The sequence below is a fragment of the Notamacropus eugenii genome, chromosome 2 (assembly GCF_028372415.1).
Source record: "Notamacropus eugenii isolate mMacEug1 chromosome 2, mMacEug1.pri_v2, whole genome shotgun sequence".
Classification (NCBI taxonomy): Eukaryota; Metazoa; Chordata; class Mammalia; order Diprotodontia; family Macropodidae; genus Notamacropus; species Notamacropus eugenii.
The window spans coordinates 46,207,415-46,226,049 of NC_092873.1; the positions used below are offsets into that span (position 1 = coordinate 46,207,415).

The 18,635-nt window shown below is 43.1% G+C and overlaps 1 protein-coding gene across 3 annotated transcripts in view; it reads right to left on the reverse strand.

Moving 5' to 3' along the window:
• The window catches only part of AUTS2 (activator of transcription and developmental regulator AUTS2), a 1,242,623-nt gene that overhangs the window by 927,110 nt on the left and 296,878 nt on the right, over window positions 1-18,635 (reverse strand). For all 3 annotated transcript variants that reach the window (XM_072640120.1, XM_072640119.1, XM_072640118.1), the window contains exon 2: window positions 10,002-10,214. In XM_072640120.1, the coding sequence (XP_072496221.1) occupies window positions 10,002-10,214 (213 nt within the window). The remainder of the gene's footprint in view (window positions 1-10,001; window positions 10,215-18,635) is intronic.

The following is an 18,635-nucleotide window of genomic DNA, read 5'->3' on the forward strand; positions in this document are numbered from 1 at the left end:
TTGCAATGTGCGATTCATTTTTGATTTAACATCCAAAATGCACAGAATCATTTGGAACAAATATTTAACGTCAACCAAACTGTCTAAGAACCAGAGACCCTTGAGGAAGAGAGGCAAGTCCAGCACATGTATGGAACAGTATGAGGGCCATAAGGCGGGGGGATGAGACAGATGAATTTCACACAAGACATGTTGTCAAGGTGTTTGAATTTGTCACAGCTTTGGCTAATGAAATGTCATTTCCCTCCCTCTCTTCGTGTACTACGAAATGACCAGATTACAGTGGCCTATATCCTCTGCGATGTTTGTACCAGCCCCAGTGAGGGCAGCTGATTGCTTCCAAACCTAATTACAGCCGAATGAGAGTCCCTTAGAACCATCATTGGCAATTAGGGCCTGTCCAGCTCCGTCTGCATTATCTTATTTGGAGATGGATGATAGAGGCTCTCACCGAAAAAGGAGCAGGTGCAGGGGGTGGGGGGTGGGAGGAAGGGCCAAGAAGGACCAGAGACAGACTCACTGCAGGCAGTCATGCAGAGGCATAGTGGCCCTGGGAGGCTGAGATTAATGAATGCAGACATATGCAACATGGCCTTGCTCAAGATACCTCCTTAAAGGCACTTCCTCCAGGGAAATTCCAGTCCCCCTCCCCCATGGGGGTTGGGGGGATAAGAGGCAAGGGGTGAGCCATGTAAACACATATGGATGAAAAGAGACCCTCCAGGAGTGGAAGGAAACCCATGCAGATAACAAAGCAAACTGTGCTTCTGCACTGGGTCCAGGACATTCACATCCTCTGTCTGTCCAGTAAGCACAATGAAGCCTCATTAGGGCCCAGCAGTGCCTGGGATGCATTCAAATGTCTGGGTTCCTTAAAGAAAGTGGGCCTTGGGCTTAGTGACAGAGATTAAGTGCAGTGAAAGGCTGTGTGTGTGTGTGTGTGTGTGTGTGTGTGTGTGTGTGTGTGTGTGCACGCACGCGCGAGTCCTAAGAGTGGAGTCTACCTACAAAGTAAACAGCAGCTCAAGTCACCCCCATGCATATAAAACAGTTCTGTTTGGAGCCATTTTTATTCCCAAAAACATCCAAGGAAAAGGCAGAGAGGACACACAGCAATATCATGCCCTTTTTCATTTTTAATTAAAAAGAGAGAGAGATAACAGCCCTTCTAAAGGAAAGAGCATTAGTTGTTCGGCACAATATCCAACGTTGCAAGGCCATTATGAAAATAAACAATCAAAGAAACCCACATACATGCCCACTCCCAGGTATCAGGGGTGAGGGCTGGGAGCTTGACAGACACATCAGGATTGCAGCCAGGGCAAGCAAAGGAGAGCCAAGATAAATAAATCAACCACCAAGTTTCTACTTACAAATCTGGTCCAAGTCCAGCTCTTGAGATTAGGTAGAGTGCTAGATGAGGAGTCCAGCCACCCTGGGCTGCCATCCCCACTCTCAGACATTCCCTGGACACTTGATCCCAGAGATTTCTCTCATCTCCTTTCAGAATGCTTTCAAATATCCAAGTCACATCATGTGAGAAATGTTCTGAGAAATGAGTGAAATAATAAAGCAACATGTGGATAGAGTATCAGGCTAGAGACAGGAAGACTCATCTTCCTGAGTTCAAATCCTGCCTCAGATACTTACTAGCTGGGTTACCCAGGGCAAGCCACTTCGCCTTGCTTGCCTCAGTTTCTTCTTCTGTAAAATGTAAGTGGCCCCAGAGGTGCCTTCTGGCTCCGTGCCCCGCCATTTAACATTAACTGGTCATAAAGGACCAGATAGAAGCACTCTGGTCCAACAGATAGATAGCTATGGTCCCCCTCGGCAATTCTTCTGCCCTAACACCCTGGCCAAAGACAAGCCACACAGCAGGAGTAGAAAAACCAAAGCTCCATTGTTCCATTGGACACATCCAGGCAGGAGCGCTGGCTCCTTCTCCAAGCCCACCCACCATTTCCTTTTCAATTAGCAGCTCATGGAAAGGAAATAATGAAGGCAGCTGCTAAAGAGTACTCTGATGTCAGTGAAATACTGCAAACCCCAACTGTAAATAGCACGTTGTAAATCGCTTGTCACCAGCACCGTCAACCCTCCCCGGAATCACCCAGCAAGCGACAATCAAACCCATCTGCTCTGTTTCCCCCACCAATGCCCCTGGAAGCCAGCAGCCTCTCCACCCAGTTCCTGGCTGGCTCCCTCACATCACCTGTCACGTCTGGGCTCGTAAGAAGAGGCAGTGGGCCACCTGAGAAGCATGGAGGAGGGAGTAGAACACAGGACACGGGCCAGAGAACACTGCACAAAACAAGGGGGACAGGCGGGGGAGGGAAACAGTGGACATTTCTTGGACATCCTAGACAAGGACATGGATATTCTTCTGGCCTCTTGGAAGAGGAAGGGAAGACCTGTTGGGCTGCCATGCCACCAAGGCTGTCTTGATAAAGAAAAGCCTCTTGCCTTTGTTTCATCCATCACTGGGGATGTGAGAGTAAAGAAGGGAGCTCCCTAGACCAAGAGAGCAGGATTACTATTTATTTTTATTATTTTACTGCTATTTATTTATTAAGCTTTAGTCTCCTCATAACATGAAAAAGGTGCTGGATTAGATAGTGTCTGAGTTACCTTCCAGCTCTAGAGTTATCCTAAATTTCCTCTCTCTAGGCCTCAGCTTCCCCATGTGTAAAAGAGATTTCAATGTCAATGACTGGGGAGATTCCTTCTTTCTCTAGAACTATTTTTCTATGACTAGGAATGAGTCATCTCAGGGGACCCTGAAACTCTCCACTAGAAAGATGTCCCAGCATTTCTGCACATGGGAAAAATAAGTAAGACACAAGAACATGAAAGAGAAGTGAAAGAAAACAAGGAAATATTGTTACAAGAAAGGCACACTAATACATTGTTGGGAGAGCTGAAAGTTGGTTGAGCCATTCTAGAAAACGGTTTGAAATTATATTAGAAAAATCAATGGGTTGTGTATCTCCTACGACCTAGGAATACAACTCCTAGTCGTGAACCCCTCAAATGGTCAAAGTCAGAAAGAAGAGTCCATTATATACAAAAGCTAAAAGCCTATTTGTGTCACCAGAGAGGACTCCAGTCAAAAGGGCACTGCATGAATAAGCTCTTTATAGTCACAAAACACTGAATAGTCATTTTTCAGCCAGGTCTAAATCTCCATGACCCTTTTTGGTGTTTTCTTGGCAAAGGAACTGAAGTGTGTGCCATGTCCCTCTCCAGCTGATTTTACAGATGAGAAAACTGAGGCAAACAAGGTTAAGTGACTTGCCCAGGGTCACACAGCTATTAAGTGTCTAAGGCAGGATTTGAACTCAGGTCGTCCTGACTCCAGGTCTGGCACTGTATCCACTATGCCACGCAGCTGCCCTACTAGAATAGTACTGAGCCATTAGAATATGGAGAATTCAGAGAAACTTGGTAATCATGAAACCTACTTGAAAGGATGTACAAAAATGAATGTAAGAATTTTTTTCAAAAAGAAACTGATTCAGACCAAAGCTAAGCAAACCAAGAGAAGGAAGAGTCAATCCGGTCACCAAAATAACCTAAGCATGACATTGTCAAAACCGACCAGAATTCAGTCAATGTAGTGAAGAGGCAATCAACGAACAAGACTTTATTAATTGCTTACTATGTGCCAAACGCTGCAGACACAAAGGAAAAGCAGAAGCAATCCGGACTTCATAGTGAAACATACCTCGCTCCACAGAGAGATGGTGGACTCCCATGCAGGGTGAGGCATACACTGTCACGCCAAGCAAAAAGGCTTTCTTAACTCTGCATCTTTGTCATGAAAGAAGATTTTATTATAGGAAAGAGTGGAATCCTACTAAAAGGACAGCAATCTGATTAAGCAGTGAAAACATCTTTTTGAAAAGGGAAAAGAAGGCCCTGTCTTACCCTCACAGGAAATGGGCACATTTAGCCGCTTCATGAGATGGAAAGAGGCTCTTTGGATCATTTCTACAAATCAGCCCCCATTTTCTCTGCTCCTTTATTACATCCTCTTTGGTTTGGCCAAAGGTTCAGTACGAGGCAAAACATGAATTTAAATGGCCGTCTAGGTGCAAACAACTAACGTTTATACTAACCACCATACACAATCCTACCAATTGTTTGATGAGAAAATCGGAAATCTGAGCCCACTAATGACCCTCTCCCCCAAATTAACTTTTTGAATTCTTTAGTGTTTAGTAAAAATGTTTTCACTTCAAATCACATTTTCAAAATAAAATCCTAGTTCGTGTCTCCATTAACAAGCATAACATGTGAAAACTGAAAAAGCCCACAGAGTGAAAGTTCAAATACCTCCTTGCCAGTAAAACCCAAACTTGAACGATGTTACTGCCTCCGATGTTTGGATTTCCAGATGCCTGCAGACATTACAGCCGTGCTGAATAAATACCTGGGTGAATACTGGATGGATTTCCACCAAAAACTAATTAGCGAGTTTTCTGATACCTGACTTCCGCTGAGCCTGCTAGAGGAAAGGTTCAGATGCTCAATATTGCCGGGATAAGTTCATCTGAGCAGCTAAATTTCGTGGTGAGCATATCAGAAAGGATGGCTCAACACCAGGGAAACAATAAATATTATCTCCAGGAAAAACAAGTCTCCCATCAGGGATGCACATGCAGGATTACTGCCGAGCGAAGGTAGATGTGAAAGGAGCCCTGGTGGAGATGATCTGAGCATTCCTAAAACAAGTCAACAGTGAGGCTGAGGGAGGAAACCACACAACTGCTGGACATTTGTCTTTCTAGCCTTGGTTCCTAAAAAAGGGGAGGGGGACTCTAGAACACATCTGGTGCTTAGTAAATGTTCACTGATTGACTACACATCTGGTGTTTAGCAAATGTTCAACGACTGAATACCCCTAGGATGTAATAAGTTCCCCAGAGGCCAGGACTATTGGATTTTATTGTTGGTATTATATCATTAGCCTCTAGCTCACTAGCTATGTATATGGTGGGCACTTAATAAAAGCTTTTTGATTCACTATCTACTCATATAAACTCTTTGCTTTTGTTGGTGTTGTATCATCAGCCTCCAGTATACTGTCTGGTATATGGTAGATGCTTAATAAATGCTTTTTGACTGACTCTCTTCCCATACAGAATGTACGGTCTTTGAGAGGATGTATTGCCTAGGACAGACCTGATACACAGTAAGTACCTTAAGAAATGCTTGCTGATTGATTGAACTAAAATCACCCACTTGCCTATGTGAACCATAACATAGTTCTTGTTGCTCAAATACGTTGTCAATCAGTTCCTAAGGCACATTTTCAACAAATCATCAGCTATGTTTTTTTTCCCCATCACCATGGCAATCCATGCCACGATCATCCGCCAGACACAAGAGGGTCACTAAAGCATACCTTCATTGTGAATGCCCAGAAACGAGACCCCCTCAAACAAAAACTTTCATTCATTCATTCACAGAGCATCTCTCAAAACAAATGTTGTGCAGAAACTTAATCAGATCAGCCATGTAACCTCTGAAACAAGATTTACCCTTAAGGTTCAAGTCCAAGGACTGATTTCAAATCCTTTGTAAGACCCTAACTGTGTAGTGTCTGGGCAAGTCACTTAATATCTGTAGATCTCTGTAAAATGAGGCCTTTCATGCCCTCCATCTGTGATCTTAAATATCCTTTGTAGTCATTTCCAGTCACAGAGAGAGAGAGAGAGAGAGAGAGAGAGACAGATAGATAGAGAGATGGATGGATAGACGGCTGTGAGAGAGAGGGGGAGAGGGAGGAAGGGAGAGAGAGAGAGCTGCAACAAACATTGTGTTCTGAAGAACATCTTTGTTTTATGATTTATGGAAATCAGATAGCAATGCAATTTTGCAGCATGGAGATATTCAGTCTGGTTTCTCCACCCCCGATGTCTTCTCTGGGCCGCTCGAAGACAGTTGAGTTTTTAACCAGCTAAAAGCACAACCAACCACTTCCCATGATGAGTGTCAGCTTAGGATCTTCCAAGTCAGTGTCTATTTACACTTAAAAATACATTCACACAAATAAACTCCATCAGGGTGGTTAAGTGCCAGCTAAGAGCTTTCATTTTACAGCATGATAAGTCACAGGAACTAAGGCTTATAATCAGTCAAGTTAAGGGTGAAAAATGTGGTTTGGTTTTTCTGAGGCGGGCCTATCTCTTTAAACTTAAAAATAATGCCAGTAATTGTATACTTCTAGTTAGCTTCAATGAATCCTCAAGAAATCCTACTGTTTCCTCTCCACTAAGAAGTAGGCGAGCATCTTCCTGCTGGCTAAAGGAAGGCCTGGCATTAAGTTCTTCCAGCATTTCCAGATAAGATGAAGCCTTAATCCGCTCTCCATCAGCCATGGGGAAACAAAGGCTCTAGTCTACGCCCTTACCTCCTACACCCTTTCATCTTAAGTTCTGCTGAGAGTTCACTCAAGTCCGGGACGTCAGACCCACTCAGTTCAGAATTCTCCCCCAGGCATCGTCTACTTTCGCCATTCCATTCCCAAGGAGGGCTCACTGGCTGAAATCTCAGAGGATCACCAGCCAGCAAGCTTACAGATGTGAGAAGAGGATGACACGGTGGGGAAGCGAGAAGGGTAAAACACGATACCCATGTCAAGAAGGAATTGCAAATACTCTATACAAAACTCAGACGCCATCTAGTCCAGCACTCTTGAATTTTACAGACAGGGAACCTGGGGCCAGAGTGACTGGTTTACTAACCGTAACCACCTGTGTCCTGATAAATAAGAGGGGTAAGTGACTTGAGATGTCTTTTTGACAGTGATTCAATCATTTAGCACCTAACTAGGCTGAGGAGAGACCATTTCTCAAGTCTGTCCGTCAGAGTTCTACAGAAGATTAATCTAATCAATCAATACACAATTATCAAGTACCAGCTCTGGGCCAGGAACAAAGATTCCAGGTGTTTGCCTTTGTATATGTTTAGACACAATGGCAATCAGAAAACACCTCCTTCCTTATCCTCTGTCCTAATACCCTCATTGGGAATTCAAGCCAAAATGATGTCCTGCCATACGGGGCGTCCCACATCCAATCATGCTCCTTCCTTTACAGAAGCACCCTTCTCTGGCTCCCTAGAACTCTTCTACTGCCACCCAAGCACTGCTTCCACATGCAATGGCACTGAATTTCTTTCCTTCTGTCACCTCAAGATTATTCTCTCCTTTTGCTCCCTGCCCAGCTCCACAGCATAAGTGAAGTTCTGATATTCCAAGATAGAAATGTTTTGATGTATGTGCTCCTAACCCCCAGGACTGTTGTGAAGATCAAATAATATTATATTTAGAAAGCACAGAGAGAGGCAAGTAATAAATAGATGCTCTGGCAGCTAGGTGGCACAATGGATGGAGCACCTGGGCCGGAATTAGGAAGACGAGTTCAAATCCAACCTCAGACACTTACTATCTGTGTGACCTTGGGCACATCACTTAACCCCATCTGCCTCAGTTTCCTCATCTGTAAAATGAACTCCAATATCTTTGCTAAGAAGCCCCAAATGGGGTCACAAAGAGTTGGGCACCATTAAAAACAAAACAACAAAAAACATTTGTTGTCTTGCTCTGCCCACCTCCCCTCCCATGTCATGGTCAGCCAGTACTGATGTCTTCCCATTGAGAAAACATAATTTCTTTGAAGGCAAGAACTATTCTAACTTTCTCTTTGCATCCCAAGCACTGAGCAGAGTGTTTGGCACATAATAATTAATTAGTACTCATGGACTAATTAGTGATCTCCACCTTCCTAGTGTCCCAGTATTCCTGATGAATTTAAATTTAAGACAATTCTCTTCTATAATTGGCTCCCTTATCAATACTCACAGAACTAAGTGGTCTCTGTTTAAAATAGGGGTCATTGTAATTGGACCTTGGACCTTGCCGGATACCATGTCTTTATTGGACCCAATGTGCTGTCAAGGAAGGAATACTAGATTTGACATCAATTAAGATACTGAGATCTTCAATCTAGAGTTGAAAGGGACATCAGTAGTGGTCATCTACTCCAACTCCAGCTCACTGCCACATTAAGAAACTGAGGCAAGGGACTTAAAATGATTTGCTCAAGTGTACACAGGGAGTGACGATCAGAGATGGGCTTTGAACCCAGGGTCTCTTAATTTAGAACTAATGTTCTTTTCACTTCAACATGAGGGCTTGGGCTGGAAACATAGTCATACTATAGTCCGTAAAAGAAGGCACTTTATAAGATTGTTGACTCAGAACTGAAAAGTACCTGAGATATTAAGTTGAACCTTCTTATTTTACAGATGGGGAAACTGTTTTACAGATGAGGTACAGTGATTTTCTCCAGATCAAACAGCTAATAAGTATCTGATCCGTGAATCAAAGTGTGACTTCGTGATTCTACATGCTGCCTCTCACATCTCTAGGCACCCTACTTGTAATATGCTTTTGTGGTTGTTTGACTCTCGGTGATCCCATTTAGGGTTTTCCTGGAAAAGACACTGAAGTAGTTTACCATTTCCTTCTCTAGATCCTTTTATAGATGAGGAAACTGAGGCAAGTAAGGTGAAATGACTTGCCCAGGGTCACACAGCTAACTGTCTGAGGCTGGAATTGAACTCACGAAAGGTTGAAATACATGATCTCTGAAGGTGTCTCCAAACTCTAAATCTTATTAGCCTTTAGCCTGTCCTGTTTTCTTAATACACACACACCACAACAAAAATCACATGCACGTGCACTTACACATGCAAGCCTAGTACATGAGGAGGACAGACTCTTTTTATCTTCCTTGAACAGCAATGTTTTTCAGTCTCACTCTTAAAATTTATTGAATATTTTCGTTTCTGTGGAGTACATCTTTTGATATTAAATTAAAATGTATCAGTGTTATTACAGACAATTGTTTTGGTCTCTGATCCCGCACCCAGAAATTGACCTAGGTATTTCACAGTCATCCCTGGATTACACTTCGCGGACCATGACACTACAGAAATGATGACAGTCTCCCAGTTACCTGTGAGGCTTCTAATTAAAACCACCTGCTCTATAAACTAATAGCCAATCCTCAGCTGCCTGAAAATCACCATAAACTATCCTTGGATGGCAGCTCTAGGAGCCAAGGAGATACCACCCACCGCTGCTCTAGGGACACCTCCAACTGCCTAGATTTATCCCGGAGGAATCTGAGAATCCCCCTCCCTTCCGTGTATTAATCCTCCTTCCCTGGGGATTTCCACAGGAGGAAAACATCTGAGAGAAAGCGGAGGGAATGGACTTGCTTGCAACTTTGGCTGAAACCTAATTATTAAACCAAGTCTTGGCCCCCGCATCATCCCAACCTCACAAAGAGGGACTTGAAAGATGAGGCCAGGCTAGCCTCCTCTCTGCACATCTCTCTCACCCTGCTCACCTTGAGGGCACAACAATGGTTTCTTAAGAATTCTAATCTCATGCAAGCCAGTAAGAGCTAGCTCAAGGTAACAGCGACAATTAGTAACCCAGGAGAGTACGCAACAGCACCTTAGAAAGAACACACTACAAATGAGCTCCGGGTACAGCAATTAGTCTTCCAGACCCATCTGTCTTGATTAGGCAGGTCCCCTCCAAATCATGTCCCTCCTCTTCTCCCACCAAAAGAAAAAAAATAAGCCACCATTCCTTTGCCTAGTTCTGCATGATCAGAAAACAAGAGCAGCCACAGTGATATGATTCCCAGGGAGGGAACCCAAAGACCCTAGAAATCCTATCAGAGATTCCTGTTGGATTGAGGTCAAGAGACTTAGTCAGGCCTTCACACAAACCACTCCAACAGTCAACCAAGGCCAAGACCTCACCCAATAGCCAAGGACAGTATGGCAGATGCTGAGGCGGTGATTTCAAACCACATGTCACCGTTCCCTCTTCTGCCCCCCAAAAAGCAGATCACGGAGCCACCTCAACCCAAAAGGGGTCCAGCACAGCAAACAAAGAGGATCCAGAGGGTACTCACCTGTCGCAGTCCTTTGGGGAGCTTTTTCCGTTTCCCAAGATGCTGGCAGAGGTTCCGGTCGTTTTCTCGGTCTGAGCTGTAGTGGTGGTGATGATTCAGTCGATTCTTCTTGGAGTGGTAGGAGAGCCCATTGGTGAGGGCTTCGCGTTTCTTCTTGGCTAGTGGGTTTTGGCGTCTCTCCACCCGTTCCTGAGGCTTAAGTGCGACATCCTTCTGCAAGGGAGAAGAGAGGAGGAGAGAGGATTTGTGGTTAGACAGGAATGTGGGACCAGACCTGTAACATCAGCTAAACGAAGGGGCTCAGAAAATTCCAAGGAGAAAAGATAAGGAAGAAACAAAGAAAGCAGGCGTGTAGCTAGGCAGCAGCGTTCTAACTTTTCACCCAGCTTGTCAGATGGTCACACATCATCTCCTTTCTATGCTGAGGAAGAACTGTTCTCAATGCCCTTTCTTTTTTAAAAAAAATTTTATTCATTAAATTTTATTTTACTTTTCAAGTGAAGATCCATCTTCTCTCCCTACCAACCTTTTTCTTCCCCCTCCTTGAGAAAGCAAGCAAAACAAAATCCTTTTTACAAACATTGATTAGTCAAGGAAAAAAAATCCCACACTGGCCATGTATATACATACATACACACACATGTGTGCCTATTTATATTATGCACACATACATGCATATGGATATACACACACGGGTAGGCACATGCATGTGTGTATAAATATACCGAATGTATATAAATATATACATACGTTCATGAGTGCACATGAGTTCATATAATACCTATATATACCTACATGTGTGTATATACAAAGTATGCTTCCATACCTATACATATATTAATATTATGTATATGTTTGTATGTATACACACACGCACAAACATATACATACACACACACTCACACACACACACACACACACACACACACACACACACACTGAGTCCATCACCGCTCTATCAGGAAGCACCATCATGGTCCAGTGGAATTGTGTTTGGTCATCATGATGCCCTTTCAAGGTTGGGCATAATGCCTCACAGACGAAAATACTTAATAAACATTTTTTCACTCATTTTTTCATTCATTCTTCATCTGTCCCAAGATGGGACACAACAGCTGCATTCTGTCCTTTGCCTAGCACTGTACCTAGCCCTGTGCCTGGTCCCCTGAGCACACTCAATTTACTGCCCCGATGAAACTGATCTATAATGCAAGTTCTCTCAAATGATGGAGAAGGGCATCTACTCAGCTGAGCAAGAAATATTCCAGGATGGCCAAAGTGAGCCAGCCAAATGACTCTATTAGCCAGGAAGAAAAAATTGTTGACCCACAATTAAAAGGTTTCTTTAATGAATTACCTTATCTTTTTTTTAAACACTGCTCCTCTGAGCATCCTTAATTTCCAATCTCCATCTCATCTCCTCCACAAACTCTAACAATAATATTATCATCATGATCAACTGCAACCTTTCATTCATATTCATGGGAGGCTAGTTTGGCTGAGCTGGAAAGAGGCAGTTAGAGGGAATGCTGGGAAACAATGGATCTGACAAATGACAAGACCTGGGAGCATTGCAGGTACCCAAAGCATTAAAATGACACACATAATTAGGAAAACTATCTGGACAAAATCACAGTGCTTGGCACTCAGTAGGCACTTAATAATTACATGCTGATGGATTGACTATTTTGGGAACCCTGTGTTACAAGGCTGGAGAGAAGTGAGACTGGACAAACTGTCTGATCTCATTAGGTCTCAGTTTCTCCATCTGAACGTTGAGAGTAAGGCCATCTTCACCATCTATTTTACTAGGCTATTGTGAAGCAATAGGTGATCAACATTTCTTAAAAACCTAGTAGGCATCTAAGTGGTAGGGATACAAAAAGAGTTAAAAGATAGTTTCTGCCCTCAGAGCAGTCACAGTTTAATAGGAAAGAGGACTTGAGTTCAAATCTCATCTCTGCTGCTTACCACCTACAGGGCCTCAGCAGGCCACCCTCCAGTGAAATTTCATCAACCATAAGACCAGGAGGTTGGAAGAGATGCCCCTAATGTGTGCCCTGCTCCAACATGATCCATTCAATTCAACCCAGCCGGTCTTTGGCTGGGGAACAGATGAAAAAGACCTCAAAATCAACATCATCAAACGTTCCTGAAAGGATCGTCAGGCAGGAGTCGCCATAGCAAATCAGGGAAAGAGAAAAGGTGTCCGCCTTCCAGAGTATTACACCCAGACACCTCTAAAATAAATTCAACCTTCTCCAGGGAACAAGAAAGACCTTTCACCATCAATTCAGGGCATTTCCAAAGTAGGCCACCTGCCCCTCAGCTACATCCTCTTTCATCCTCTTTCCCACAGGTATCTGGGGTTCCACCCTGGGTTTCCTGGCTCTTATCAGTCCTTCATCTTGTCTGAGTCGGGTCACCACATCAATTCTTACAGAGCCACTTCCTACGGAGCTCTAACTCCTGTCCTGCACGCATCTTACTCCTCTTTATAGGTTGTCTTCTACCATTAAAATGCGCAGGTAGGTAGTACAGTGGATAGAGTGCTGGGCCTGGACTTGAGAAGACCTGAGTTCAAATCCAGTCCGACGCTAGCCAAATGACCCTGGGCAAGACACTTTACCCTGTTTGCCTCAGTTTCCTCATCTGTAAAATGAACTGGAGAAGGAAATGCAAACCACTCTAATAACTCTGCCAAGAAGATGCCAAATGGGGACACAAAGAGATGGACATGATTGAAACCAATGAACAACCATCACCACTGGAATGGAAGTTCTTTCAGAGCAGAAACTATCTCGTACCTCCAGCATTTGGCACCTTAAGAACTGCCTTAAAAAGACCTAGTCACTCAATTTGACAAGGCAGAAAGAGTAAGGAGAGAAGAAATGAAACACTGAAGAGAGGCCTGAGGGTAAAGGGGGAGAGGATTGTGTCAAACCTAGCAAAGGCATGGAGACAAGAGGCCAAAAAATCAGAAACAGAACATAATCACCCTCTCCCAGCCTGTCTGGTATGGATCCTCCCAAATGCTCATGCCTCCTTTTCCCCCCTCAAATGACTCTGGACTTATTTTAACTCTATTTTGATACACACACACACATCTACATGCATATGTGTACATATATGAATGCATATGTCTGTGTGTATATAGATATGCATGAATGTACAGGTATAAATATGCATGTACATGCATCACCTTGTGTGTATACATGTATGGGTGTGTAGAGTCTATGCATGCATGTACATTGTGTGTGCATATATGCTTATGCATAATGTGTATGTGTATGGTCTCATATGGCTGTAGGCATGTGTTATGAATGTACGTGGGCACATATGTGCGTATGTGCATGTTTGCATGTACATAGCTATTTATAATTGTGCAGGTATAAATACGCATGCACATGCATGCCTTTATGTCTGAATACATTACAGGTGTGTATATATGCATGTATAGTCTATGTGTATATGTATATATGTGCATGCATGAATGTGTATGTATAGTCTCTACATGACTGTGTATGTATGTTGTGTGTGAATGTGCATGTATATATATGAACATGTGCATAGAGGTATGGATGCTTATTATGCATGTGTTTGTGTCTATATATGGATATGTGTGCATGTATCTATATATTGTGTGCATACAAATATAGGCTCTCCCCCTACACTGTAAGCTCCATCAGGACAAAAAGTCTGCCTTTTTCTCTCTCAGCCCCTGGAAGATGGAAGATAAACACATAGAGTACTTGTCTAATTCACTGAGGGGAAGAAGTCCAAAACTGTTTCTCCATCATCCAAGTAGATGCCACTGTGAGTCATGAGGGGACGTTTCAGCCCTCTGAAGTTAGGACAGACTCACTTACCAGTGAGAGCTATGCCAAGGTGGAAGGCGGAAGGACTTCAAGCTAAAGGCATGTTAGGACCTTTAAGAAAATTCCCGACGGTGGCTATCTCGGGAAGGGGACTTTCTGCCTGTAATGAAGTGTGTGTGTTACTTCTTCGTTGCCAAAGAAGAACATGACATCAGAGAAACGATGACACGACTTGCACTTGACTTTGTTTTGAGTGAGGGAGGGCTGTGCAGGTTACCAGCCTCACTTCTCCTTCAGAGCCATCTGAATCCAGTGACCAGATATTCATCAGGATGACTGGAGATGAGCCAGGATGAGGCCATTGGGGTTAAGTGACTTACCCAAGGTCACACAGTTAGTATCAAGTGTCTGAGGTGAGATTTGAATTAAGGTCCTCCTGACTCCTACACTGTCTACTGCACCACCTAGCTGCCCAGAGAGACGAATGTATTGGAAGGAGAAAGGGAGAAATGGAATGGGGCAAATTGCCTCTCATAAAAGAGGCAAGAAAAAGCTTTTTCAATGGAAGGGAAAAGGGGGGAGGTGAGAGGGAAAAAGTGAAACTTACTCTCATCACATTTGGCTTAAAGAGGGAATAACATGCCCACTCAATTTGGTATGAAAATCTATCTTACACTATGGGAAAGTAGGGGAGAAGGGGATAAGTGGGGTGTGGCAAAAATGATAGAAGAGAGGGCAAATGGGAGGAGGGCATAATCAGAAGTAAATACTTTTGGGGAGGGACAAGGTCAAAAGAGAGAATAGAATAAATGGGGGGTGCGGGATAGGATGGAGGGAAATACAGTCTTTCACAAGAGGACTATTATGGAAGTCTTTTGCATAACTACACATGTATAGTCTATACTGAATTGCTTGCTTCCTCAGTAGGGATGGGTGGGGAGGGAGGTAGGGAGAGAAGCTGGAACTCAGTTTTAGGAACAAATGTTGAGAACTGTTTTTGCATGCAACTGCGAAATCAGAAATACAGGTAATGGGGTATAGAAATCTATAGATAAGAGGGATATGCTGAGGTCCCTTCTAATTGGCTATCCAGCTCTGCCTCACTTAAGTCTAATTCACAGGTGAGTCAAGACATCATCCAATGATGCCACTGGCCATCTTTGAAAACAAAGAAACAACAAGAACTTGTAAGTTCTATTGGAGGGGGTGATTCCAGAAAAGGGCAAGGATATATATGAAGCTATAAAATGTTATATACTCCCAACGCTGTAACACCACCCTTTGCAGTCAGCCAAATGTTCCAATGCAGCCAGGCCTACTGGCCACCCCTTCTGCTGCGACTTCCCCTCTATGCCCCTGGAGGGTCAGGACTCCATGAACCATGGAGCCGTGGAGAGGGACTTCATACAGAACCCCCAACTTCTGCCACACAAGCCTTTCCACAGCCATCTGTCCCCCAAACCTGCTGGTGATGCCCACGGCCTCTATCAACTCCCCTCGTGAGGATGATTCTTTTGGGAAACATAAGAGCCAACTTCTCCTCTCCTTCCCCTAATGGGGAACCAAAATAGATAACCTGATTTTATGCAAGCCTCTTAGGAATAATGGCAGCCTCCCCAAGAAGCCATCGCCGACCACTTCTACATATTATCAGGGAATTGGGCCACGTGTGACGCTAGTATATAACAACCCACAGGATTTCTCCCCTTTGTTGAACATTCCACCTACTGCACCACATTGTACGCATGCAAGGCACTGAATTAATAACCAAATAATATTCAATAATGCATTAACTGTAGTTTTAAAAAGAATTACAGCATTCTCTTTGCGGATTGAAGCCGTCTCCTCCCCCAAGGTGCCACTAATGTATACAGAAAAATTATGTACCATTCTATACAAAGGGGAATTAATATTTATGAATGCACGGTATAATTTTTCCCCCCAAATCCATTTTATTTCTATGTGGCATAGTAATCAGGCCAATCTGGCTGCACCACAGAAGAGCTGCGATGAGCAAACAGACCCCATGCTGCGACATTAGCTGGTGGCAGACCTGGAGAAGGTTGATCAGGAGCTGTGCAATCATTGTAGAGCCAATTAATATGAAGATTTCAAACTTTGGAGTGCCGAAGGGGGAGGGCGGGGGGGGGGGGGTGAGCTCTGGGAGAGCAGGTATTGTCTTCATTCTCTATCTGCATCTCCAGGGCTGAGCATCATGCTTTGTACAGAGGAAATGCTTGACAAAGGTTTCCCCATTCATCCATCTGTCCATTCATTCGTGAGGTCAACGAGAAGGTGTCTTGGATACAATAGGTGGTTTACATTTTTTAGAGCGGTCCAAAAACTACCCTTATTTTATAAGAGCTGACATTTATATTGCACTTTAAGCATTATAATGTCTTAAAAATATTTAGATTTATCAAGGTAACAAAGTATTTTACATGCTTTTTACACACATACTTTTTACATACATTTTACGTTCTCATTGGATGTTCTCAACAATTCTGGTACATTTTAAAACATTTGGGGGGAGGGGGAACGATTCCATCAGTAAAGCGAGTTCCTTCACCTGAAATTCCTTCTACCAATACCAACAGACAAGTGATCAACAACTTACATTTTTAGGGATGCTGAGAGCTTATTCCACCTCCTGCTGGAAGCTTTTTCTGAGAACCCATTTCCCTCTAACATCATCTTGTAATCACATTCCCCTTATCTATTGAGAGTACAATTTTTCTTGCATTCTGTCTCCCCCATTGACATATGAACCCATTGAGGGTGGCTTCTATTTTTTTTTTGCTTTTCTTTATACCACATAGTAAACAATCATTGCTCAGTGAATGACTTGCCTGGGGTCACACTGCCCATCTGAGCCCAAAGCCAGATTCGAACTCAGATCATCCTTACTCTTGAGGGCTAACAGGGTCTATCTACCACCTTCATGTTTCTTCTAAAAGAAAAGGTCCCTCTACAGAGTGCTTGGATTTGTGTACTGGGTCAACATTTTTGGATCAAGTCCTACTTCTGATGCACCCTGTCTGACATATTGACCCTGGGGAAAAGTTTTCAGTGCTCTAAGATTCTGAATTACAGAGAAGGTGTCCATATGTGTTGGTAAATGGTGTTTCCTATGCTAAGGAAATCAACAGATCCAATCCAAGTCTCTACCATATTGGGATTAAAGCTGATCTAAAGCTGAAAGGGACAGACTTACAGATACAAAAACTAAAGCCTAGGGAGGTCCACAAACTCAAACGATCATTCCTTCAGTTTTAGAAGGTACTGTAATGATTGCCTAGTTCATTACTCTCATTTTACAGCTGGAGAAACTGAGGCCAAAGAGGATCACACAGGTAGGAAGCATCTGAGGCAGGATTTAAATCAGGTCCTCCGATTCCAAAAATCTTTCCACCCTGACTTGCCCTGAGGGCAAATTTCCAACAAGCCAACGAATTATATCAGTAAATCCATCATTCAGTGCTGATCATTCCGAAAAAGAAAATATTTCTAAACCCAAAAGCTGTCCATTGTGAGCAAAAATTCTCAAAGAAGTGAACATCTTATAGACGGGTGTCTCCATTGAGAAATTCCACAGTAATGATTTATTGATTTCTTTTAATCAATCAATCAACAACTTAAGATGCTACAGTATCTTCTAGATTTCTCATTTCAAGACACAAGTCAGATTAACTTGAAACAAACAAACTAAAAAAGACTTCTCAGAACAAAGACAGAAAATAATTAAGGGCTCACTACCATTTTCAGATGTATTCATTTGGACACGTGTATTAAAATGACAAGTGTTTATGAGGGTGATGGGAGAAAAGGATGAGGAAATTGGAAGAACCCTGGGAATTAGAGCCAGGCAGTTTAAAACTGATTCATCTGACACTGAGTGGAGTGAGGGAGACTTAACAAAATAGAATAACATGAACTCAAGCACCAATGGATAGCATTCAGTGAGGCAAAGAGATTTGGAAACATTTGCTAGGCAACAGAAAAGGGGTAAATTCTCTAGCAAGACCCAACACACAGGAATAGGCTGTTAAAATGGTTGAAATTACATGATTTTTAGGTCATCAGAGATAGAGGGCAAGGTCACAGCGGCTGCAGATTCACTGATAAGGTCTGCAGAGAGCCAGAATACGGAGGTAATTTTCTTCAGCAGAGAACCCCTCTCCACTACAGCTGATCTGACTCTTGCCTCTGTCCCCACCCCTTCCCCAAATTACTATCCTTCTCCAGAAGCCGTCAATCATAGGCCACACTTGAATTTTAAAATCAAATAGTGCAGAGTTGTGCAAAATGAGAGAGACCAAGAGACTGCTGATGAAAAACTATGGTTTACAGGTTTCCATTTAAGATTACAGATGGAAGTGGGCAAAGGCAATTGTAATCAAGGCCAACAACTAGCCTGAGTTTCAAGAGTGATGCATTTCATATTCTCTCTCTGAGCTAGGGCTCTAACTTCTCAAACCAAGATTACCAGGCCATCTCATGAAAGCATCTCTACAAAATCTGGAGTTTTTATAGCATCCTAGACCTAGCCCTGGGACAGTTAGGTGGTTCAATGCATAGAGTGCCTGGTCTGGAGTCAGGCAGACTCATCTTCCAGTGTTCAAATCTGGCTTCAAATACTTAGTAGCTATGTGACCCCAGTGGGCAAGTCATTTAACCTTGCTTGCTTCCATTTCTTGATCTGTAAAACTGAAACTGACTTTACCCAAGGTTACAAGGGTAACTAGAGTCAAGGGTGAGATTTAAATTAAAGTCCCCTAAATCCAAAACCAATGTTTATTGGAGGAGAGGATCATTA